General features: G+C 49.7%; 1 protein-coding gene across 5 annotated transcripts in view; it reads right to left on the reverse strand.

The window, feature by feature from the left end:
* Positions 1–26,161, reverse strand: part of scramb1 (scramblase 1) — a 129,655-nt gene that overhangs the window by 30,071 nt on the left and 73,423 nt on the right. For all 5 annotated transcript variants that reach the window (XM_068372792.1, XM_068372796.1, XM_068372794.1 and 2 more), the window contains one exon: positions 8,861–8,965. In XM_068372792.1, coding sequence (XP_068228893.1) covers positions 8,861–8,965 — 105 coding nt within the window. The remainder of the gene's footprint in view (positions 1–8,860; positions 8,966–26,161) is intronic.

The raw sequence follows: 26,161 nt of genomic DNA on the forward strand, positions 1-26,161 counted from the left end.
ACGCGACCTCCGTACCGCGACTGTAGCGGGTTGTCTCCTCTTGAGGAGGAAGCGTAGTGTCTCCAGGCATGAAGCCGAAGCGACGCCCCGGTTCGGGAGAGATGTCGCAGTGTGGATGCTTGAGTAGTTTGCGCCGTGGGAGAAGCTCTCCCCGGAGTTCCGTCAGGGGAAGCAGAGGGTCCAGAAACCGTTCTGCACATAGTCGCAGGGGAGCTCTGCCATTGAAAGGTTGACAGACAACCTGGTCTTGTTGAGACCCATTGTCCACAGACAAAAAGGAGGGAAGACGCAGGCGTCGAAGTTGTCCCACCATCACCGGAATGCATCTTGCCAGAGTCTCGGGGTCTGAGACTAGGGGGAAAAATAGCGGAAGCTTGAGGTTCCAAGCTGTCACGATCAGGTCCCCCAGACCAGCACTTGCTGGTTACCCAAGGTCAAAGACCCCCAGGTACACTCTCTCTACGAGGCTCTGCTCGTATAGTCTGAGAGAACATTCCCCTGCCTGGAACGAGAGAGCCGATGGTGGTATTGAGAGAATCTCAATCATCCCGGTATCTCTAATGCAAGATGTGAAGGTGTGAAAATGCGTCCCCTGCTGGTTAGAATACGCCAGAATCATGAAGTCGACGGGCACGGGGCGACTCGGCTGTAGGATCTGTAGAGGGGCCAGACTAAGGCCCCTAAGCCTGCCTGAATGATGGAGAGGTATCCTTCAGGTTTTGACCATAGGCCTGGACCGGAACATGCCCCCCCCCCCCCTTTCTTTTGACGAGTTCGAGAACCGCATCAAGAATGTGGGGAAAGGACGAGAATATCCACCATCAAGAGGCTCCATAGGTCAACACCCATTGCAGGTCTAATAGTTCCGCTGGTCCCATAGGGCCAGGGAGTCCGGTTAAACATTGCCTGAAGCCACCGGAACTTAGATCGCCCCACATGGAACTTATCCTGAGGCGACCGTTCGGACTATAGACGGGTCAATGAGGAAAGGAGAACTAGGAAACGTTCCAAGGTAGGGCTGAAAGCTCTGCTTGACTGAGAACAGGTACTGCAACTCTCCTCAGTCTTGCCACAGTCAACCAAAAGGAAGGCTCGGAGGATGTGGTAACAGAATCTGGCGTCCCCAGGTGGTCACCCATCCAAGTACCGCCGTTGCATAACCTCGCTGGACGGACGAGAAGCGGGGTTTCCAACGTGGTAAGGCCGTTGACTCTATATCATGGCCAGATACTCCAGATGTTGAGGCAGAGGAAGAGAAGGCTCCCAGCAAAATACCATGAGCCCACACTCATGGTAAGCATCCGGAAGCTTGTCCCGGTGCTGAAGAAGGTCGAACCCGAGCCTACCGGAGTTGACCAGCCCTCCAAACAGCAGAGGAGGCGGAAGCCTGCACCTGAGCGGCCAAGAGGAAGGCAGGGAGAGTTCTCTGGGGAAACAAACCTGCTATGCCACGGCGGGATAGCCACACTGCATCATAAGCAGGAATACTTGCAGTCTAGGCTGAATTCGACGAGCACCCTGGAAGATGGATGGAATGGAAACTGAAAGTACCCGTCCTTCCGATCCAGGGTTTAAGGAGTCCTGTCGCCTCGTTACCAGTCTGATCGATTCTGCTGGTCTACGCTGGCCGAAGTTTGTTCGACAAACTTGATCAGGGCTGAGAGGTCGACTATGGACATCCCCTCTCAGATCCTTCCTTACAAGAAAGGATCGACTGAGGGGGCCGGGGGTGAAGCCGTCGATGATCCTGAGGAAGACCTTCGCCTAAGGTATGGATCATTCTGCCCAACTGGGCAACTCTGCTGATGCTATGGCATAGAGGTTCAGAGACACTGAATTCGCTGACAGAGACGGCAGGCGCGATATCCTTGGCTAAACACAGAGATTGTGCGGGAATGGGCATCGGGAAGCTGTCATTCGGATGAGTAACCTTAAGCATCCTTCCAGCGAAAAACCTGCAATCCTAGAGTTCGTGAACTCCTTTTAGGACTATGCCCCCCCGGGGGAGTCTCCCGTGCCATCTGTTCCTGACAGGAGGAAACTGCAATTGGACACCTTGTCCCAGTTGTCGTAGCCGATAACTTAGGCCGACGTGGTTAAAAGAAAAGGGCGCTGGAGCCCTGCAGAGTCTGGAAGAAAGCGCCTTGGAGGAGTGAAACCGGAAGTCGATTTCCTCTGCACAGCAGCTGTCTAAGTTTCTGTCCTTGGGCACAAACAAACTCTTCTCAAGGATGGAAGGGTGTCTGAGGTCGTCGACCTCCACAGATGAGACACCCAAAGGAAGCCCTCAGTCAGCGCGTCCAGATGGTACAACATTGAGCTTGTCCGCAAGTTAGATACTTAACGACGAAAGGCCAAGGTGCCTGAGCTCAAGAGGAGGAAAGTACCCCTGATCTTCCTGTAGCTTCCTTGAACCAAACCTCAGGCCGTAACCGAGGAGGGAAAGAACCTGGTAAGCTCCCAGAGGAAGAGGTAAGCAGTCACCCCTTGTCCGATGGAGAAATCTCGAACGGAAAGCCCCCCCGCCAAAAATCCTTCCAGGGAATGACGGGGAAGGGCTAACCCAGCTTCAGGAAAGAGAAGTGTTGCTCAGATCTCCCTTAAGTTTCTCCTATTCTTGCAAGTGCCATGCTCTGCGTTTACGGGGTGAGGCCGTGTTCTGGAAATACGCTCCAGAAGAACTCGCCAGGCTGTGAAAAACCCCATTGGGAATCGTGGTCGCAATCGCCCTGGAGCTCGCGCGACGGAAATTCAAAGATTTTAGCGTGGGCGAACGTGGAAGCGCCCATGCGCGGTAACGCAAACCAAGGTGAGGGAAGGAGCGCAGAAGGAGGGCGAGCGTGGTAGGAAGGGCGAGAGCTGGTGGTCGGCGAGCGATAACCCATAGACGAGCATTGGATACTGCAAGAAATAAGCCGACGTTTGTGCGAAAAAACACTGTCGGTTCGCGCGACGGAACACCATCCGTCCGCGCGATGGAAAAACCGTTGGTTCGCGCGTGGGCGAACATTGGAGAGCATGGGCGCAGACGCGCATGAGCGTAGACGTGCAGGCACGTGGGCGTGTGGGCGCGCAGGCGAGCGGTCGTGAGGGTGGGTAGGTGGATGAGAGCGAATCCGAGGCGGCGAACGCAAGCGTTAGCGCGATGGCGAGGAAACGCGCTGCCGCGTGGGCGAGGAAGACCGCTGGCGTTATGGATCAACAAGCGATCGGTGGTGAGCTGGTGAGCGCTAACGCGCAGGTTGGCGATGGCGCGTTGTGTTATGCCGACGCGATGGTCGAGCAGGATGCGCAGGTGAGCGATCGTGCGTTGGCGAGCAGTATGCGAAGGTGAGCGATCGCGAGCAGTATGTGCAGGAGGGCGATCGTGCGATGGTGATCGGCATGCGCCTGGTGATCAGTATGCGCAGGGTCGCGCGATGGCGATCAGTATGCGCAGGGTCGCGCGATGGCGATCAGTATGCGCAGGGTCGCGCGATGGCGATCAGTATGCGCAGGGTCGCGCGATGGCGATCAGTATGCGCAGGGTCGCGCGATGGCGATCAGTATGCGCAGGGTCGCGCGATGGCGATCAGTATGCGCAGGGTCGCGCGATGGCGATCAGTATGCGCAGGGTCGCGCGATGGCGATCAGTATGCGCAGGGTCGCGCGATGGCGATCAGTATGCGCAGGGTCGCGCGATGGCGATCAGTATGCGCAGGGTCGCGCGATGGCGATCAGTATGCGCAGGGTCGCGCGATGGCGATCAGTATGCGCAGGGTCGCGCGATGGCGATCAGTATGCGCAGGGTCGCGCGATGGCGATCAGTATGCGCAGGGTCGCGCGATGGCGATCAGTATGCGCAGGGTCGCGCGATGGCGATCAGTATGCGCAGGGTCGCGCGATGGCGATCAGTATGCGCAGGGTCGCGCGATGGCGATCAGTATGCGCAGGGTCGCGCGATGGCGATCAGTATGCGCAGGGTCGCGCGATGGCGATCAGTATGCGCAGGGTCGCGCGATGGCGATCAGTATGCGCAGGGTCGCGCGATGGCGATCAGTATGCGCAGGGTCGCGCGATGGCGATCAGTATGCGCAGGGTCGCGCGATGGCGATCAGTATGCGCAGGGTCGCGCGATGGCGATCAGTATGCGCAGGGTCGCGCGATGGCGATCAGTATGCGCAGGGTCGCGCGATGGCGATCAGTATGCGCAGGGTCGCGCGATGGCGATCAGTATGCGCAGGGTCGCGCGATGGCGATCAGTATGCGCAGGGTCGCGCGATGGCGATCAGTATGCGCAGGGTCGCGCGATGGCGATCAGTATGCGCAGGGTCGCGCGATGGCGATCAGTATGCGCAGGGTCGCGCGATGGCGATCAGTATGCGCAGGGTCGCGCGATGGCGATCAGTATGCGCAGGGTCGCGCGATGGCGATCAGTATGCGCAGGGTCGCGCGATGGCGATCAGTATGCGCAGGGTCGCGCGATGGCGATCAGTATGCGCAGGGTCGCGCGATGGCGATCAGTATGCGCAGGGTCGCGCGATGGCGATCAGTATGCGCAGGGTCGCGCGATGGCGATCAGTATGCGCAGGGTCGCGCGATGGCGATCAGTATGCGCAGGGTCGCGCGATGGCGATCAGTATGCGCAGGGTCGCGCGATGGCGATCAGTATGCGCAGGGTCGCGCGATGGCGATCAGTATGCGCAGGGTCGCGCGATGGCGATCAGTATGCGCAGGGTCGCGCGATGGCGATCAGTATGCGCAGGGTCGCGCGATGGCGATCAGTATGCGCAGGGTCGCGCGATGGCGATCAGTATGCGCAGGGTCGCGCGATGGCGATCAGTATGCGCAGGGTCGCGCGATGGCGATCAGTATGCGCAGGGTCGCGCGATGGCGATCAGTATGCGCAGGGTCGCGCGATGGCGATCAGTATGCGCAGGGTCGCGCGATGGCGATCAGTATGCGCAGGGTCGCGCGATGGCGATCAGTATGCGCAGGGTCGCGCGATGGCGATCAGTATGCGCAGGGTCGCGCGATGGCGATCAGTATGCGCAGGGTCGCGCGATGGCGATCAGTATGCGCAGGGTCGCGCGATGGCGATCAGTATGCGCAGGGTCGCGCGATGGCGATCAGTATGCGCAGGGTCGCGCGATGGCGATCAGTATGCGCAGGGTCGCGCGATGGCGATCAGTATGCGCAGGGTCGCGCGATGGCGATCAGTATGCGCAGGGTCGCGCGATGGCGATCAGTATGCGCAGGGTCGCGCGATGGCGATCAGTATGCGCAGGGTCGCGCGATGGCGATCAGTATGCGCAGGGTCGCGCGATGGCGATCAGTATGCGCAGGGTCGCGCGATGGCGATCAGTATGCGCAGGGTCGCGCGATGGCGATCAGTATGCGCAGGGTCGCGCGATGGCGATCAGTATGCGCAGGGTCGCGCGATGGCGATCAGTATGCGCAGGGTCGCGCGATGGCGATCAGTATGCGCAGGGTCGCGCGATGGCGATCAGTATGCGCAGGGTCGCGCGATGGCGATCAGTATGCGCAGGGTCGCGCGATGGCGATCAGTATGCGCAGGGTCGCGCGATGGCGATCAGTATGCGCAGGGTCGCGCGATGGCGATCAGTATGCGCAGGGTCGCGCGATGGCGATCAGTATGCGCAGGGTCGCGCGATGGCGATCAGTATGCGCAGGGTCGCGCGATGGCGATCAGTATGCGCAGGGTCGCGCGATGGCGATCAGTATGCGCAGGGTCGCGCGATGGCGATCAGTATGCGCAGGGTCGCGCGATGGCGATCAGTATGCGCAGGGTCGCGCGATGGCGATCAGTATGCGCAGGGTCGCGCGATGGCGATCAGTATGCGCAGGGTCGCGCGATGGCGATCAGTATGCGCAGGGTCGCGCGATGGCGATCAGTATGCGCAGGGTCGCGCGATGGCGATCAGTATGCGCAGGGTCGCGCGATGGCGATCAGTATGCGCAGGGTCGCGCGATGGCGATCAGTATGCGCAGGGTCGCGCGATGGCGATCAGTATGCGCAGGGTCGCGCGATGGCGATCAGTATGCGCAGGGTCGCGCGATGGCGATCAGTATGCGCAGGGTCGCGCGATGGCGATCAGTATGCGCAGGGTCGCGCGATGGCGATCAGTATGCGCAGGGTCGCGCGATGGCGATCAGTATGCGCAGGGTCGCGCGATGGCGATCAGTATGCGCAGGGTCGCGCGATGGCGATCAGTATGCGCAGGGTCGCGCGATGGCGATCAGTATGCGCAGGGTCGCGCGATGGCGATCAGTATGCGCAGGGTCGCGCGATGGCGATCAGTATGCGCAGGGTCGCGCGATGGCGATCAGTATGCGCAAGGTCGCGCGACGGCGATCAGCATGCCAGGGTCGCGCGATGGCGATCAGCATGCGCAGGTGGGCGGTCGCGCGATGGCGATCAGCATGCGCAGGTGGGCGGTCGCGCGATGGCGATCAGCATGCGCAGGTGGGCGGTCGCGCGATGGCGATCAGCATGCGCAGGTGGGCGGTCGCGCGATGGCGATCAGCATCCGCAGGTGGGCGGTCGCGCGATGGCGATCAGCATCCGCAGGTGGCCGGTCGCGCGATGGCGATCAGCATCCGCAGGTGAGGGTCGCGCGATGGCGATCAGCATCCGCAGGTGAGGGTCGCGCGATGGCAATCAGCATCCGCAGTTAAGGGTCGCGCGATGGCGATCAGCATGCGCAGGTGAGCTAGTAGCTGGCGAACCATGTTCCTTCAGAAGTGTTGGAGAACGTTGGCTGTAACACACGCGGGCGATCCGGAGATCGCCGAGAGACAGGTGATCGCTGGCGAGCTGATGATCGCTGGTGAGCTGATGATCTCTGACGAGCAGAAGGCTACGCGTGGAAGCCTGTGCATAGAAGAAGAGTCCTTGACCCCGACCTGAACCGAAGTTCTAGATCGCGAGGGCGAACGTGGGCGCACAGGGCGCGTAACAGGAACCAACAGGAACAGCAGGAATGATCATCTTGAAAGCGCTGACGAACAGAAGAGCGCCTGTGTGTTAACACTGAGCAGGAGAGAACACAGCAGAAGGGCGCGCAGGGAAACACTGACACGCAAGGGAAGAACCCCCGTGGGGGCAACCCTTTACCCCGAAGGGATCGTTGTCCGCCGGGAGACTGATGTCCGTCGGAAGACCGCTGTCCGTCGGGAAGACCGTTGTCCGTCGGGAAGACCGTTGTCCGTCGGGAAGACCGTTGCCCGTCGGAAGACGAGATCAGACTGCTGTCCATCTGCACCAAGGCGGAAGATCGAGAAAAAGGAGTTGTAGGCTGCAAACGGAGATCCAAAAAGGCGCCTCAAGCACCCTTATAGGGAGATGAGAGCCCCTTACGACGAGGCAGACGGTGGGCCTACGGCGAGGGAGGCCAACAGCAACCGCAACAGAAGAAACCTCCGAAGAGGAGTCTCTATGAGTGTACTCTCTCGCGAACGAAAGAGAAACACTTTGTAGAAGAGACTGGTCAGCCAGTGACCTAAAAGGAGCAATCCTCCGAAGAGGAGCTCCTGCAGTTGCCCAGCCCCTTGAGCGAAGCTGCAGGTGCGACCGCTCAGCACCAAGAGCATAGTCGCACGAAAAAAAGGCAAGAGAAGAACCCTCCCAAAAGGGGAAAAACTCAAGCCTGGACAGGAAAAACTTCCCTCGGAAGGAAAGTTACCCGCCCAAGGAGGCAAGCCTCCTGAGAGTTCTAAAATGAACTGGAGAGCTGTCCGTCGACACGGGAGTACTTCCAGTAGAAGGAGACACGTCCCTGACGAAAAAACAAGGGGGGAGGCAGCAACAGCCGAATCCCCAGGACTCAACCAGACAGCTCACACCGTTGCCATATTACAGAAATGAACTAGATCGGTAACTGTAAAAAAATAAAACAAATAATATTAGTACACATTCATTCCCCCGGGAAGGCCCCGAAGAGGAATCCCGAGGGAAAGGAACAAGAATTACACAACAGGCACGTGCCCTCACAACCACTTACACTCACGGAAGGAGAGCTGTAACCAAAACAGAATTATAACAATTATAATTATGTAACTATGTAATAATGTAATTTAAAAAAGAATGCACACTAAAGAAAGAACGAAAACCCCGAAAGGAATCGTTCTACAAAAAACAACTACAATTAGATTCATAACTAATTGAGACAAAAGTACGGCGTAGCAACCCCCCCACACGGAAAGGAAGCTACAAGGGCGTAGTAAAACGTAGTAAAAGGGTGAACGACCTCAAGAGAGAGAGAGAGAGAAAGACATAGGTCAAACTCGATCGCCACCCATAAAATTACGCCGTGGTGGCCTAACTGCCGAGGACTCCACGTAGATATCGTACACTACACACACAAATCTGAAAAGGAAACTTACTTATTTCTATACTCAATTATATATACAAACATGAAAACATGTTTACATATATATTGAGTAAATGAAAAGTAAGCGATTAAGTAAAGACAAAACAAACAATGGCTGCCAAGAGAGGACCAAGACAGAGACGTCTGTCACAGTCCGAGCCAAAAGTGAAAGTGAGTATTCACCTGTGTGTGAGGGGGAGGAGGGGTAGCTAGCTACCACTCCCCTACCCCCCGCTAACTAGCGCGGGGGTAATACACCCTCGTTAAATTCTAATGGCTCGCCATTTCAGCTACGCTAAAAGGTAACCCTTTGTAAATAGCGTGGTTTGTATTTCGGTTACGGAACAAACAGAAAATAAATAAAAATGTATCCAAATACTTTTTTTAACATTTATGTAGTAACATTAAATTTATTAAAAATTACAAATGTAGCCATAAACATTTCTTGTGCAATCCATCAATACAAAAAAAAAAAAAAAAATGCATACCTTCCAATATCTCCACCTGCTGTTTCACTAGCAGCTGATCAATCTGCACAAGGTACTCTAAACCCATGGGACAGTTCTGCACAACAGGAGGTGGCATCCATTCACCTAAAACAACAGTAAATTTCTCATAAAATCATTAAAATGCTCAACCACAAATTGCAAAAAATCATAAATCCAAATCGAAACAGAAATGTGATAAGCTGTGCATTAGTAAAGCAACACTCACATTTTGTGTCCATATCTTGCCATATTGGTAAAAACAAGGCATTTCAAGACTTGCAGATATGTACAGTACTGTTATATGATCAGTGGCTAGATGTTTGCACGGTTTAGTACGTCAAAGCCTAAGCACTGGGGGCACAAAATCCCTTTAGTACTTACGTAATTAATATGGTTTGATGAAAATAAAAATGTTTTGCAAACAAACATGTAGTACAGTACAATAATTTTAAAATATTATACTCTTATAGTGATACATGAAGAGACATACAAAATAAAACCAGGAGTGAAATTACATTATATAGGAAGACAGATTTTTAGCAAATACAACTACTGTACGGTACAGTATAAGGTATCAAAAACATAATAATTCACTACAGTAGTATAGTTGGGGATTCAAACTAAGATAAAACAGCATAATACGTTGTGTACTCGTTTTCACATGCATACATAAATACTCTCTCCTATGGATATGGCCAACAAAGCAGCTGCTGAGAGGTTTACTAGGAGAAAAGCCATCCAAATTCAAGGATTCTACCCCAACATATACAAGCTAAATTGTATTTCAATAGCCTATTCCAAGACCTAAACTAAAAACGGATTTTGAGCGAAGCGAAAAATCTATTTTTGGGTGAGATAGCCATGGCGTCCTGATGGAAGGTTCCTGTTTGGTAGCTTCCTTGGGTATAAGACTACTAAGATATTCCCAGAGAATTTAACCACAGGTTATCACAGAATTCTAACTTCTGGAGCGAGTATCTCAAAGGTTTCCCTTTAAGACATCGTAATACAACAGGGGACACGCATGTCTGAACGTGCCACATAGCTATCTCCACCCCGAACAGAGTTAATGCTTCGGTGTGTAAGGGCTGAGAATAGCTGGGAGCCGTTCCACAGCTAATCTCACTCGTGGCTACTACTGATACTCGAGACGTAAACAAACGGACGCCATTGCTCTAATGACGTCACGCGCGTCTTTATCCTGGCGCCAGTTGCTGCCCATCACCATGATACAATTGTGTAGGGTGGGAACAAACTGAACGAAGTAGTAGGGAGGGTCCATCAGGACGCCATGGCTATCTCACCCAAAAATAGATTTTTCGCTTCGCTCAAAATCCGTTTTTTGGGCTCAAGCCATGGCGTCCTGATGGAAGAGTACCAGAGAATCAATGTATCGTGGTAGATTTTCCCCCAGAGTTAAGTGCCTAGGCATTGACAAAACAGCAAAGTAATCTTAGGTAAGAACCATAGGAACGAAGTATCCTGCCCCCCATTGGTAGGAAGTTCCCATGGGCTATGCCGACGTCAAAGTGGTATTGAAGGGCTATTCATCTTGACAGAAGAACTTTTAAGAGTTTAGAGATGAAGCAGAATGTTTGATATTTGTATAGGAACATTCTGAAGTAGGTCAGTGGTGGTTGGGCACTGTGTATAGAGTTCATCTCCTGATTATCAGAAGTAAGTATTCGTGTAGGAACCTTACTGAGACAAGGTGAATATAATTTAGGATTAGACATCTTAAATTCTTCATGACCATAAAGGAGGAATAAATAAAACTATGACAGTATGTATTTCATAGTAAGTAGGAGCTGAAAGAGACGCATAAGTAATAAAATAGAAATTTTATTTCACAATGCAGAAATTAAATAATTTACAGCAAAAGTAAAGTTCATTTACAGTAATAATAATGTACATAGAAATAAAGGCTTGCTCTTGAATCTGAAAAGGAATTTCAGGATTAGTAGGTACTCGTTCTCGAGGAACGCAAGTCTTTAAACAACACATCATGCTCAAGGCATGCGGCACTTGTGTGACACTATGACATTTCACCTGGGATAAGAACAGTTATAAAAGCACTAAGTGTTTTTAGACATCACTATGAATCGCTCGAGGGTCAACATAGGCACCCGAAGAGTTAGAGTCCCAAGTAACTCACTGTTCTACGCAGAGTTAGGTGCAGGTTTCATAACACTACCTGCGGCTACCACAAAATGTTTGATTTCGTGCACTTGTTTCGCATAATGTTTAAAGAAAACTCGCGAGGACTTCCAGCCCGTAAAGTTTTTGAGGCTCTCAAAGTCCATGCTCTGAAAGAAGTTCAGAGAAGATGCCACTTTTCTAGGATCATGACCAGCGGGTGTACTGTTCGGATCCGCTCTGCGAATGAAGTAGGTGATTTTCGCTCTTAATTGTTTCAGTGACAGGTCGCTGCCCGATGTTTCTCCTTTGAAGAGTTGGCCTCCACCAAAGTTCGAAGTTCTGCGAAGATAGACCTTGAGACTCTCTACTGGACATAGAGAGACATCCTCCTTCAGGGGGCATATTCTCCAAGGGCCCCATCTTTTGGTGGGTAATTCATTTTTGGCGAGAAACGTCGGATCAGGGGAGAGGGTCACTTCTCCTGAATCAGCAAACAGGATGTGTCCCTCTTCTCTTGATAATGCCACTATTTCGCTGACTCGAGCTCCCGAGGCGAGAGCAAATAAAAATATAACTTTCTGAGTCAGATCCTTGAGGGGGCATGAATCGTTGTCCAAGTTGGAGGCGAAATGGAGCACCTTGTCTAGTGACCAGGAGATCGGTTTCGGAGGGGGTGCTGGGCGTAGGCGAGCACATGCTTTTGGTAATTTGTTAAAGATGTCGTTGGACAGATCAATTTGGAAAGCATATAGAATTGGTCTAGTCAAAGCCGATTTGCAGGTTGAAATCGTATTGGCTGCTAATCCTTGTCCATGAAGGTGAATGAAGAAGGACATACAGAAATCAATGGTGATTTCTTTAGGATTTTTTGCTTTAACAAAGGAGACCCATTTCCTCCAGGATGATTCATATTGCCGTCTCGTGGATTCGGTCTTGTATTCCTCTAGGAAGTCTAGACTTTTCTTCGAGATCCCAAACCTCTTCTTTGCGGCAAGGGAGAGAAAATCATGAGATGAAGGTCCTTGATTTTCGATGATGAAGCGAAGACAGTCGACTTCTGTACTTGTTGAGAGAGAACTGGGCCCGGGAGAGGGATCAGCTTGGGCTGCAGCTCCAGGACCAGGGGGTACCAGTTGCTCCGGGGCCACTTGGGAGCCACTAGGGCCGCTGTCCCTTTGAAGGTTCTCAGTTTGGAGAGGACTTTCAACAGAAGGTTGGTGGGAGGGAACAGGTATATCTTGGACCATCTGTTCCAGTCCAGTGACATGGCGTCCACCGCTTCTGCTTTGGGGTCCTCGTACGGGGCTACGTACAGAGGAAGTTGATTGTTGTCGCTCGTTGCAAAGAGATCTATCTGAAGTTCTGGGACTTGATGAGAGATGAAGGAGAATGATCTTGCGTCTAGAGACCATTCCGACTCTATCGGGTTTGTCCGAGATAGAGCATCCGCTGTCACGTTGCGGAATCCTTGTAGGTGAACTGCAGACAGGTGCCACTTCTTCTTCTCCGCCAGACGGAAGATTGGGAGAAGCACCTGATTTATCTGGGGCGATCTTGAGCCCTGGCGATTGAGACAACGAACTACCACCGAGTTGTCTAGGGTTAGACGGATGTGGATCGAGGGCGGCGGGGATAACTTCTTCAGAGTAAGAAGGACCGCCATGGCCTCCAAGATGTTTATGTGGAACGTCTTGAATAGTGGAGACCAGGTCCCTTGAGCTTGTTTCAGGTGGGAGTGACCTCCCCAGCCCTCCAGTGAGGCATCCGTGTGGATGTTGAGAGATGGAGGAGGGTGTTGGAGAGGAATGGACCTTTTCAGGGCCTTTGCTTCCGACCACGGCTTTAGGAGGCGTCGAAGTCTGTTTGGAAGCCGTCTCTTGAGGTCTCTTCGAGCGATGGATGCCGATCGTCTCCAGACTCCCGCGGCATCCTTTAGCTGTGCGCGAAGCACTGGGTTTGTCACTGAGGCGAATTGTAGAGAGCCTAGAACTCGTTCCTGCTGTCGTCTTGAAATGCGTTTGGATTTCAGTAGTCGCTTGACAGACCCTGCTATTTCCTTCCTTTTCTTCTGGGGGATGGAAAGGCGGTGTGACTGAAGATTCCAGTGGATTCCCAGCCACTGAAACTTCTGAGCTGGAGAGAGGCGAGATTTCTTCTCGTTGATCTTGAATCCCAGGTGTTCTAGGTACTGGGTAACTTCGTCGCAAGACTTTGCACACTCTTCGGGCGATGGAGCCCAGACTAGCCAGTCGTCGAGGTAGGCCATCACCTGGACGTTTCTTAGGCGGAGCTGTTGTACTATGGCATCCGCCAGCTTTGTGAAGATCCGAGGGGCCACATTGAGGCCGAATGGCATGGCCCGGAAGGCGTAGCTTTTCCTTTGGAGTCGAAATCCTAGGTAGGAGGAAGCATGATGGTTCATTGGAATGTGCCAATAGGCATCCGCCAGGTCTATAGAGACCGTGTAGGAACCTTGAGGCAGAAGGGTCCTTATTTGTTGAAGCGTCAGCATCTTGAATTTGTTGTTCTCTATGAACTTGTTGAGGGGGGATAAGTCCAGAATGACTCTGAGCTTGTCTGAGTCCTTCTTGGGAACGCAAAACAGTCTCCCTTGGAACCTGGTGGACTATACCTTCCTTATCACCTTCTTGTTCAAGAGGTCTAGAACATATTCTTCCAGAATGGGGGTCGATTGTTGAAAGAACCGCTGGAAGATTGGGGGTGGTTGCACCCAACTCCAGCCTAGACCGTTCTTGATGATGCTGTGTGCCCAAGGATCGAAGGTCCAACGATCCTGGAATTGGCGGAGTCTTCCTCCCACCGGAAGCACTTCATTGCTTCTGGTGTCCCGAGGGCTTGTTGCCTCGGCCGCTAGCTCCCTTTCCTCCTCTACCTCTGGAGGGACGACGAGAGGCGTCTCTGCTTGCACCCCTGGACGAGCCTCTACCTCTGGCATGAAAGGTAGTGGATGGCTGCTCAAAGGCAGGGGTGAAGACCGGTGACTGTGACAACACCGGTTGGGGGACCAATTGAAAGGTCTGCTGTGGTTGGGCAACCACTTGGGAGGTAGCGGGTCCCGGAAACTGACGTCGTTGTTGACGTTGCTGGGGTTTTGGCTTCTGAGGTTTCCTCTTAGGCTGAGGTCCATCGTCCTGAGAGGGTTTCCTTTTTCTGGACATGCCCCACTTGTGGAGAAGGTTCCTATTCTCCGTGGCGGCTCTGTCAGTTATTTCCTTGACAAGGTCAGAAGGAAACAGGTGCTTTCCCCAGATGTTGGAGGAAATCAGCCTCCGGGGTTCGTGTTTCACGGTGGCACCGACAAACACGAATTCACGACAGGCTCTACGAGCCTTTATGAAATGGTACAAGTCCTTCATTACTGTAAGTAAGTGGGATTTGGCTAGTACCATGTAGTGATCAGGTACTCTTGTGTCACAGGCCATAATTTCAAGTTGGACTTGATGAGAAAGAGATGCCGCAAGCCTCTCCTTCGTGTCTTGTTCCCGGCGAAGGAGGTGATCATTGAGCTTAGGGAGGTCCTCATTAAACTGACGTCCGGCGACGTCAGGATCGAGCCTACCCACGACGAAAGTATGTTGAACATCTTTCCATTGTCTAGTGTCAGGGGGTGTCACGATGGAGAAGGGTCTGCACTCCTCCAGTGCAGGGCAGGGTTTTCCTTCTTCCGCCGCTTTAAGGCATGCAGCTAAGGCCTTTTCCAGGAAAGGAAGAACCGCAGTGTCAGGTGCGACATAAGTAGGATGCTTCTTGCTCAAGGCAGGAAGCTTAGAGCAGGTAAAGCCCCTGCTCTTAAATGCGGAGGCTAGCATAGCCTGGGCCTTTGCGAGATCGAACACTATCTCTTCTTTAGGTTCGGTCTCCTCCTTCGAGGCAGGTTCGGAACGAAGCCGGACGTAACAGTTCGGGTAGGCCTCGAAGCTTGGGAAGAACTCCACATCTTCCAACGGGACCGTGCCAATCTTGTCACTAACAAAGATCCTGCCGGTCGCAATAACCATATGCTCTGCATACCTCCACGGGTTGGCATGAGAGCAAGCTGGGAGATCCTTAACCGAGATCTTCTTCGGTTCTCTGGATCCAATCATTGACCTGATGGACTCCTGGTTCTCCTTCAGTCTGTCGTCCATGACAGCTCTAATCAGCCGGATCAGTTCTTGGGTAGACGAAGAGGGATCCGGGGTCGAGGAGGTAGACGGAATGGACACATCCGTCGGTGTAGGAGTAGGCGGAGGGATGGATGAGGGAGGAGCTCCAAGCTCCGACTCGGTGTATTCCACCTTGTCTTCGTCCTCTTCGGCTCCTTGAGCCATAAGCGTCTTCTCCGTGTCTTCCGAGACGTCAGAGATCTGCTCATCATCCTCGGAATCTAGACGACACTCATGCATGGACTGAGCCATGACCACATCAGGTTCCACCGTAATTTGGACAGTGGGGATTGCGTCTTTCGGAACCACTGAGTCAGGGGAGGCCTTAGGGAACAACAGGGACCTCAGTTCTTCGGTGGCCAGGTACGGTCCGGTAGCATTTTTCTGAAAGCCACGCACCCACTTGCGCAGCTTTTCACGAGAAATGTCTCTAACCTCCGCTGAGGGAGGGTTATGGAAGGCCTCAACTAGGTGGGCCTGGCAGACCGTACAATCCAGTGGATTCCAGAACTTCAAATCCCCTTTCTTGTCTGCACAAGGGGCGTGAGTCCTACAAGCCGTATGCCCGTAAAACTGCGGGCGTTTCACAGCGCAGAAGGCGAAGTCACACTTCATCTGCTCCTCCTGTGGAAGAAAGAGAAAATGAGTATGGGGGAGTCATAGGAATGGCTCTTAAACTAAGTTAATATTAATCATTAATTTTAACTTAAGAAGGTGTGATGCATAGAGAATGAAAACAGTAAAGGAGAACACACTCCATGCATCTCGCCCGGCTGGTTACCATAAGCTTGGTCCTGGGATAATCCAAATGACCGAGATCATTGGATATAGTTTCCTAGGATTCCCATTATATTGGAACTCCATGGAAAGCCAAGGACAAGGTTGGGATCGAATTCATTCGGTTCCCAGTTAAGAGCCAGAAGGCCTCATAAAGGTAACTGCTTCTGGCAACCAGCCGTGCTAAGATGCACATAGCATGCTGGAATTAGAAGAATGCAAAGAGACAGCATGATCACTAATAAAGCAGTACTAGGTACTGATCTTAAAAGCAAAGCAGCTTATCTATTTGCTATGTAGGGCTATCTTAGTCTTATGATAGCTACAGTGAGGGGGTGCAAGTATTCTTGACGCCTCCGGGGCATCCGGCAAGCCGCCGGCATGCCGGAGCTCGCTCCAGCATAGATTCTGGCATTAGAACAGACAATTTTCAAAAGTCAGTTAGGTACCAGGATGGCGGCCGCCGGCACAGCGGCGGCACGCCGGCAAGGAGCGGCGGCTCCGGCAGCCGGAGGATGCCAGGTTGGTGACTGGGATAAGGATGGTACAGGTAGTATCGGGTTGCCGGCAGTATATGCCGGCACTCCGGTGATCGACCGGCAAGCGGACGATTAGATAGGAGTAGGAGAGCCGCCGGTAGTAGCCGGCGGCAGCCGGCAGTCCCTCGGTACACGGGGGGCTGGCGGCAAGGGTAGGGAAGTCACCAAGAGGGAGGCAGGTATTGCCGACAGTAGAGGCGGCAAGAGACCGGCACCCGGATAGATAGAGAGACAGGGGGAGGGGGGAAGGAATGCAGGAAGTACCGTCAGGGTTCCAGACATCCCTCCCCCTCCCTGAGAGGGTGTACCCATGATAGAGACAGGCTCTAACATCCATAAGCAGGGGTCACTAGGGACCGGGAGCAGGTAGCCCAAGGGAGGGCTAGGGAACACCCAAGAGGGGGGGGGGGAGACTCCCCTATGCAGAACTACACTAGTAACTAACCTTATAGGACACTATGAAGGTATATGTACCAGAGCGGACTGCACAGGGAAGCTCGGGTAGCCCTACTCATCCACCCTAAGGAGGATTTGTAGGACAGGGGACAGATGAGTATAAGCTAACCTAAGCATAGGCTAGGCTATACAAGAGATAGGTGGGGAGGGAGAAGAGAGAGGTCTTCCCAGGAAGGGTTTCTGTACCAGAGCGGCCACTAAGGGAAGGGAGGACACTCCCTAACCTAAGATCAGGCTGATCGGCTAAAACGGTGCAAGAGTACAGTTTCAGCATGGAACAGAGAAACCTTCCTAACCCGACCTAGAGCAGGGCTAAAAGTCCTGAACTAGGCAAGGAAGAAGACATATCGCTATCGCAGGAAAGTCATAGACTATCCTAGCCATAGAGGTAGGCTAGCCTAACCTCACTCTCAGACGCAATCCTAAAGGGGGTTCATTCCTTTAGGGAGGACTGAGAGGCGATATATATACTCTATTAGACAATTAATCCCTTTACTCAGAAAAGGGATCAAGGCTAAATAGAGGGAATGCCAAGGCAGGGGATGAAGGAAGCATATAGGGGTCCTAAGGTTAGGTTAGGCTAGAAAGAATCACTGACTAGCCTATCCCCTATATGGTCCCTGAAGGCGAAAACATTTGCATCACTAGTCAAAAGTATTGTAAAATAATAATGCCACTATCTTCATAACTTAGTCTAGGATCACTAATAAATCATGCATGAACACTTGTATGTAGGCTCCTGGCCTGGGGGCTATAGTAGCCGACTGGTATGAGGTCAATCGATGACCGATAAAAGCGTCTAAACACGATATAAAAGTTCCTAGCTATGAAGACTAAATAAACTAATGTATTCGATTAGTATATAATGCCGGAAGCGTTGTTGTGGCTAACTAAATAAGACATGCAAAACAACAACGACGCCATAAAATGGCGGGTCCGGTAGAGGCACAGCTCTGCCACAAAACATCAATTATTTCGTAAAATAATATATACTTTACGGCCAGAGCTTAATTAAACAATACTGGAACCTTGTACTCAACTTTCCAGAAGAAGGCGAGGCTGAAGGTAACGACATAGCGAAGATGCAAAGCGATAAAGTTAACACAAGGGAAAATCCGTCTAAGTAGGGCAGCTACTAAACAAAGGATAAAGACGCGCGTGACGTCATTAGAGCAATGGCGTCCGTTTGTTTACGTCTCGAGTATCAGTAGTAGCCACGAGTGAGATTAGCTGTGGAACGGCTCCCAGCTATTCTCAGCCCTTACACACCGAAGCATTAACTCTGTTCGGGGTGGAGATAGCTATGTGGCACGTTCAGACATGCGTGTCCCCTGTTGTATTACGATGTCTTAAAGGGAAACCTTTGAGATACTCGCTCCAGAAGTTAGAATTCTGTGATAACCTGTGGTTAAATTCTCTGGGAATATCTTAGTAGTCTTATACCCAAGGAAGCTACCAAACAGGAACCTTCCATCAGGACGCCATGGCTTGAGCCCAAAAAGGTAACTGTCTTCAAATGAGGTTACCAAATTCCCCAACCTATCCAAGCTAAATCGAATTTCAATAGACTGTTCCAAGACCTTACTTTCCCCAGAGGTCTCTCTACTCCAATGAGTTCACTACACTGAGTTATTAATTCAGAAAAAGACAATGCCAAGTACTGTACTGTATTTTGCCACTTTGCAAAGAAATGTTGACATTATTCTCTTTATAAATGGTATTGGATTCATTAACAGAAGCCATACTCGAATGTCATAATATCAATCTGATAATAGTTACAACATATCTAAAATAGATTTTCCTTGGTCAGTTTATCTAGTTCAAAAGAATGTTCAAGATTTGATGAAGTATTGCTAAATGATTTACAGAATTTTGATTCTATGGCCCAGTGCTGGGTGATCTGATGTTTGAAAACCAGGCATTACTATATAACAATGTCTGTCTCACCCATCCTATTGAATACTAAATAATAAATTTTGTAAACCATTATAGTGTACAGTAATTGTAAAATAAAGGTAAGCTATTTTTAGCATTGTTAAAATTGGTAATTTAGTTGCTTTGATGAAATTAATTGTACTTTAATACTAATCTGTAACCTGAGGAATAAATTTAATGTTAATATTTGAACAAAGTTCTAATTCAATATCTACAACTATGAAACTACATCAAATTTCAAGTTAAAGGGTTAAAATTCATGTTCCATATCAAGCTGATGTTGATTGAGGCTGAAACAATTACCAGACAGACACTGGAGTTTTCTTTTACTAAAAGAAATCACAGCCAAGTCTTTAGTCCAACTTTTGGGACTTACCAACTAATTCCATGTTGCATCAATTTTTTGCCACACTCCTCACTGCAGGAAGGACAATGCAATGGACAAAGATTTTACAAATGGAAAGAAGTTTCTTTTAAATGACTGACTGTGTCCTCTAAATTTTAAATATTTAACTTAGCCGGTGAATATATAATAGCTGCTACTCAGCGGCTCGACAGAAAACACACTCAAAAAACTCGCGAGCGATCGCTATGAAGGTTGCAGGTGTGCCCACCAGCGCCAACTATCGGCTAGATACCACTCTTGCATGTAAACAAACCCTTCAATTCTTCTCTGTCGACCTTGACGACAAGACGTATCATTACTCGCTGTAGAACCTGGAGTTTTCTCAACATATTTGGTGAAGTACTTCATTTTGGTTTGAGCTTTCGCAGTGCAGGTGTTTTATCTTCAACTTAAATCTTGAACTCGTTTTTGGATAGATTTAATTTTTGATGACTTTGGATTGTTTTTTGGACTTTCTTTGACTTTTAAAGAAGGATGTCCTAGAGGGCGCGCGTGGTAGGTGTCGTTGGGGAGTTCAACCATGTTATCTAGGGCCTGTCACGGCCCTCCCCATTGATGAAGGGATTATCTAAATGGAAGACAACCTGTGAATAGTGGTTTACACACGCCTTTGTTTAATACACGACACCTACAAGGTGTTCGCGCGAGGGTTGTAACCTCTGCATTCCATGCTTTTATCTTTCTCTAGTATATTTGGAAGATTTATATTAGGAAAGGTATAAGGAAGGACCTTTCTCACCGGGCGTCACAGGCCTCTTCCCAGAAATAGATTTTTCCTTCGTCAAAATCCCTTTATTAGGCCTCTTCGATTAGCTTTCCATTTATAATAAACATCAAGATAAATTTTAATGATTTGTTTATATGCGACCTTTCCTGAGAGTAGGCGGTCCTAACTTGGAAACCGAAGTTAAACAACGTTGAGCCCTTTCAATCGTAAATAACTTTTACAGAGCTAATGATTTAAAACTTATTAAATGAATATTTTTTAGTAGATATTTTATGAAAGATTTTCTTTGAATAGTCTTCGTACTGTTTCAAAGATGAACTAACGTTTAGTTTATTTATGCTACGCAGTTTGCGCTCTATCGTTACGATAGAGAGAGAGAGTATCACGGTTTCACTTTGCAGAAAGAGTAAATCAATTCTGACGTTTTGTTCATTGTTCTTTCAAAGCTTAAATGTTTTAAATTCTATTTTAAAGGAACTTTTTAATTGAAAAACCTTTCAGATTTTTTTTCCTTTGGTCAAATAACCTGTTTATTGACGAAACGTAAGTGGGCTCTTCTCTTCGGTGCGAAATCAAGAGAGAGAGAGAGAGAGAGATAGGAACGGAGAGAGAGAGAGGAGAGAGAACGTTCCGATCTTTATTCTCGTCCCAAGCGAGTAACGTTGTTCTCGAGTTACTCTCGTCCCTAGTCTCTGTACGGGGAGAAAGGATAAAACGTTTTTAGTTTTTATTCTCGTCCCAAGGCACTGTACGGTGAGAGATTGAAAACGTAGTTTTGAATGAACTAGTGTTTAGTCTCTTTCCCAGCCACTGATCTTTTTACCTTAAAATATGTTTACTGTTTTTTGCTTGTATTAATGTGCTTACATTATACGACTGATTTCGCAATTATAACCTTTTGATGAGGGTAGAATTGCGTGCTTCAGGTAGAAATCAGTTTTATTCATACCTAATGTGAATTGTTAAAAAATTTGATTTCAGTGAAATAAGTGCAAAACAGAAAATCGTAGTGATAAAGTGATATTGCGCAAAGTGTTATCAGTGTTGCGACCGAGGGTTCGTCTGTTCGTGCCTGTCGTTCGCCTAGTCCGAGACCTCTTGCAAGCTCCCAAGCCCAGGGGAGAAGTAATGTCGTACGACTTATGGGTTCGAGAGGCCTTGATCAGCGAACAGACGTTCCCTCTATGGTATCAGGCGTATCTCACCAAGATCACCACTACCATAAGGTGAGAGAGACGATTTTCTCCTCGTCATCCGAAGGCTTTTCGCATAAGAAACCGTGGAACAAGGTTTCGAGGCCCTTTAAGCGAAAGTCAGTCCTTTCAGGACAGGTCCAGCATCCTGGTTTTAACTATTAGGACAGCTCTGACCCTATGCAGTCATCGGAAGACTGCTCGCCGCCTAAACAAAAGCGTAACACAGGCTCCGAGAGTCTTTTTGTAGGCAAGGTTTTGCAGTCACAGACGTTACCCTCATCTCTTACCGCAACCATTCCCGTTGATCCTAAATGGGTTGTACGGCAAGACATGCAGAATAAGCTTGCCTCTCTTATGGAAGACTATTCTGCCGATAAGGTTCACGTTGATCCTAGCCGTTTATCTCATCGAGATCCTGGCCTTCAGCCGCCCAAACGAACCTTTGTGCGTCCTGTTGACGTTGGCGTAGCTAAGTCACGTCAGTCACGATATGTAGAGCCTCATTCGATGCGGTCACGTGTTGATTTTCAGCCGCATTTGGACGTTAGGCCGCTTCCTAATGCTCCTGTTGACGTTCAGGACGTTCGCCAACCAGCGGAGTTGACTTGTTTTGACGCTGAGCGTCAACTACCGCAGTCTAGAGTTGTTTTGACTGCTCAGACTAGGCAGTCAAAACAGTCTCGAGTGGACGCCGAGCGTCCTCCCGCACCTGTTGTTGTTGACAGTTCACAGACTGTTAAGCAGTAACATGACGTTGCGTCCTGGTCCGCTACTAATGCACCAGTGCGTGTGGACTCTGCTTGTAAAGCATTGCCACCACGGTAGGTCTCTCCCTTGCTTGAGACTCGGCTATTGTCGGACAAGGTTCCTTCAGATGAGGAAGTTGCTGTTCCCCCTCCTACTGATATTCCCTTGAGGACTCTGTCAGACGGAGAGGAGCCTAAAGCTGCTTAGCCCTCCATGGACTTTAAATAAATCATGCTGATTTTTAAGGATCTTTGTCCGGATCTTTTTGTAACTGCTGCTCCTCGTTTGCCTAAACGTCAGAGTTTACACTAGGCCTAGCTACTTCGAAGCCGTTGTTTTATAAGCTAGTGCTCTCTCGCTCTTCTAAGAGAGCTTTACGTTTGCTAGGCGACTGGTTTATCACCAGGAGGAGTTTGGGGGAGACAGCCTTTGCTTTCCCTACTTTTAAGCTGGCTTATAGAGCGAGAGTCTGATATGACACGAGAGAAGTTCTCGGCTTGGGAGTTCCTGCCTCTGCCCAGATAGACTTCTCAAACCTCATAGACTCTCCCTGGCGCCTGGCCATGAGACGCTCCAAGATTTTACAGGTCGACTTCACAGCTATTTTCGAGCCTTTGAAGTTTTGCTGTACAATTATGTCATGCATAAACAAGGCTTTCAGGGATGGCTCCAATGATCTGACAGCCATGTTCTCTGCAGGAACAAGTCCCTCAGGGATGGCTCCAATGATCTGGCAGCCATGTTCACTGCAGGAGTACGTAAGAGGCAAGTGCGCTCAATGTGTTCATTGTCAAGACAAACTTCACGATGAAGTCTACCAGGCTGTCTTGACAGCATTTATGGAAGGCGACTGGATGGTCTCTCTCGACCTTCAGGAGGCATACTTCCACATTCCTATACACCCGGATTCCCAACCGTTTCTGAGGTTTGTTTACAGGAATGTGGGGTACCAGTTTCGAGCCCTGTGCTTTGGCCTCAGTCCTGCTCCTCTCGTGTTTACGAGGCTCATGAGGAATGTGGCAAAATCCCTCCATCTATCGGGGATCCGAGCCTCCCTGTACTTGGACGACTGGCTTCTCAGAGCATCGTCCAGTCTTCGCTGTCTGCAGGATCTACATTGGACGTTGAGTCTGGCCAGGGAGTTGGGACTTTTGGTCAACCTAAAAGTCCCAACTGATCCCATCCCAGATTATTCTATATTTGGGGATGGAGATTCTCGGGCTTTTCCGTCTGCCACCGAATAGAACAAGCCCTGCTCGAAGTCCAACTAATGCTGAAAAAAAAACGTTTGTTCAGTCAGGAGTTGGAACAGTCTCGTAGGGACTCTCTCATCCCTGGAGCAGTTTGTCTCACTAGGGAGACTACACCTTCTGCCTCTCCGGTTCCATCTAGCCTCTCACTGGAACTAGGACAAGACGTTAGAGACGGTATCATTCCCAGTCTCCGAACCAGTAAAGGCATGCCTGAAATGGTGGGACAGCAATATCAGTCTGAGAGAGGGACTATCCCTAGCAGTCAAGAACCCAAACCACGTGTTGTTCTCAGACGCGTCGGATTTGGGTTGGGGTGCGACCCTGGACGGTCGGGAATGCTCGGGTCTGTGGACCTCAAGTCAGAAGAGCATGCACATCAACGGCAAGGAGCTATGGGCAGGCCACTTGGCCTTGATGATATTCGAAAGCTTCTTCGAAACTAAGTGGTAGAGGTCAACTCAGACAACACCACAACTTTGGCGTACATCTCCAAGCAAGGAGGCACACACTCCTTCACGCTGCTTGAGATCGCAAGGGACCTTCTCTTATGGTCAAGAAATCGAGGCATCTCCCTGTTGATGAGATTCATCCAGGGGGACTTGAACGTCTTGGCAGACTGTCTCAGTCGGAGGGGTCAGGTGATACCCACGGAATGGACCCTCCACAAGGACGTGGGCAAGAGTCTTTGGGCTACTTGGGGTCAACCCACCATAGACCTCTTTGCCTCCTCGTTGACCAAAAGGTTACCAATCTATTGCTCTCCAGTCCTAGATACAGAAGCAATCCACATAGACGCGTTTCTACTGGATTGGTCTCTTCTGGACTTATATGCATTCCCACCATTCAAGATAGTCAACAAGGTACTGCAGAAGTTCGCCTCTCACGAAGGGACAAGGTTGACGTTGGTTGCTACCCTCTGGCCCCTGGCCCGCGAGAGAGTGGTTCACCGAGGTACTTCAATGGCTGGTAGACTTTCCAAGAAGTCTTCCTCTAAGGGTAGATCTGTTACGTCAGCCCTACGTAAAGTATGTCCATCAAAGCCTCCCCGCTCTTCGTCTGACTTCCTTCAGACTATCGAAAGACTCTCAAGAGCTCGAGGCTTTTCGAAGGAGGCAGCCAGTGCGATTGCAAGAGCGAGGAGAGCTTCTACCATTAGAGTATACCAGTCGAAGTGGGAAGTCTTTTGAGACTGGTGCAAGTCAGCATCTGTGTCCTCGTCCAGTACCTCTGTAGCCCAAATCGCAGATTTTCTTTTACATCTGAGAAAGGTTCGCTCCCTTTCAGCTCCCACGATTAAGGGCTACAGGAGCATGTTGGCTTCGGTCTTTCGACATAGAGGCTTAGATCTTTCCAACAATAAAGATCTCCAAGATCTCCTTAAGTCTTTCGAGACCTCTAAGGAACGTCGTTTGGCAACTCCTGGATGGAACTTAGACGTGGTCATAAGGTTCCTCATGTCAGACAGGTTTGAGCCATTACATTCAGCCTCCCTGAAGGATCTCACCCTCAAGACACTTTTCCTAGTGTGCTTGGCTTCGGCTAAAAGGGTCAGTGAACTTCATGCCTTCAGTAAGAACATCGGTTTTTTCTACAGAAAAAGCCACTTGTTCACTTCAACTTGGTTTCCTGGCCAAAAAATGAACTGCCTTCTCGTCCTTGGCCTAAATCTTTTGATATTCCTTGCTTATCAGAGATCGTAGGCAACGAACTGGAAAGAGTATTATGTCCTGTTAGAGCTCTTAAGTTCTATTTAGCTCGTACTAAGTCATTACGAGGTAAATCTGAGGCATTATGGTGCTCAGTTAAGAAACCATCATTGCCTATGTCAAAGAATGCTTTGTCATATTTTATCAGATTTTTTAATACGAGAAGCTCATTCTCACTTGAATGAGAAAGACCGATGTTTGTTTGAGGTTAAGACGCACGAAGTTAGAGCTATAGCAACCTCCGTGGCCTTCAAGCAAAATAAATCTCTGCAAAGTATTATGGACGCGACTTTTTGGAGAAGCAAGTCAGTGTTCGCGTCATTTTACTTAAAAGATGTCCAGACTCTTTACGAGGACGGCTACACACTGGGTCCATTCGTTGCAGCGAGTGCAGTAGTGGGTAAGGGTTCTACCACTACATTACCCTAATTCCAATATCCTTTTTAATCTGTCTCTTGAAATGTTTTTTAATATTGTTTTTTGGGCTGTACGGAAGGCTAAGAAGCCTTTCGCATCCTTGTTGATTTGGCGGGTGGTCAAAGTCATTTCTTGAGAGCGCCCAGATTAGGGGTTTGATGAGGTCCTGTTAGTATGGGTTGCAACCCTTTATACTTCAGCTCCTGGGAGTCTTTCAGCATCCTAAGAGGATCGCTGGGCTTCGTGAGGAAGACAGACTTACAAGGCAGAGTAATCGTCTAAGTCAACTTCCTTACCAGGTACCTATATATTTTGGTTTTGTTATATTGATAACTGTCAAAAACTCTTAGCTTATACGCTGTAAACTTAATTAACTCTGGTCTCTACCCACCGCCTTGGGTGTGAATCAGCTATTATATATTCACCGGCTAAGTTAAATATTTAAAAATGATATTTTAATTATAAAATAAATTTTTGAATATACTTACTCGGTGAATATACAGTATAAATTAAAGGCCCTCCCTTCCTCCCCAATAGAGACGCAGCGGGACGAGAAGAATTGAAGGGTTTGTTTACATGCAAGAGTGGTATCTGGCTGATAGTTGGCGCTGGTGGGCACACCCGCAACCTTCATAGCGATCGCTCGCGAGTTTTTTGAGTGTGTTTTCTGTCGAGCCGCTGAGTAGCAGCTATTATATATTCACCGGGTAAGTATATTCAAAAATTTATTTTATAATTAAAATATCATTTTTCATCCATTTAAGAATCATGCTTCCATTGAAAGGATAGTAACATTTTCCTTTTACCACTCTTGGTCAGTGTTAACATGCAAGACCT

The sequence above is a fragment of the Palaemon carinicauda genome, chromosome 4 (genome assembly GCF_036898095.1).
Source record: "Palaemon carinicauda isolate YSFRI2023 chromosome 4, ASM3689809v2, whole genome shotgun sequence".
Classification (NCBI taxonomy): domain Eukaryota; kingdom Metazoa; phylum Arthropoda; class Malacostraca; order Decapoda; family Palaemonidae; genus Palaemon; species Palaemon carinicauda.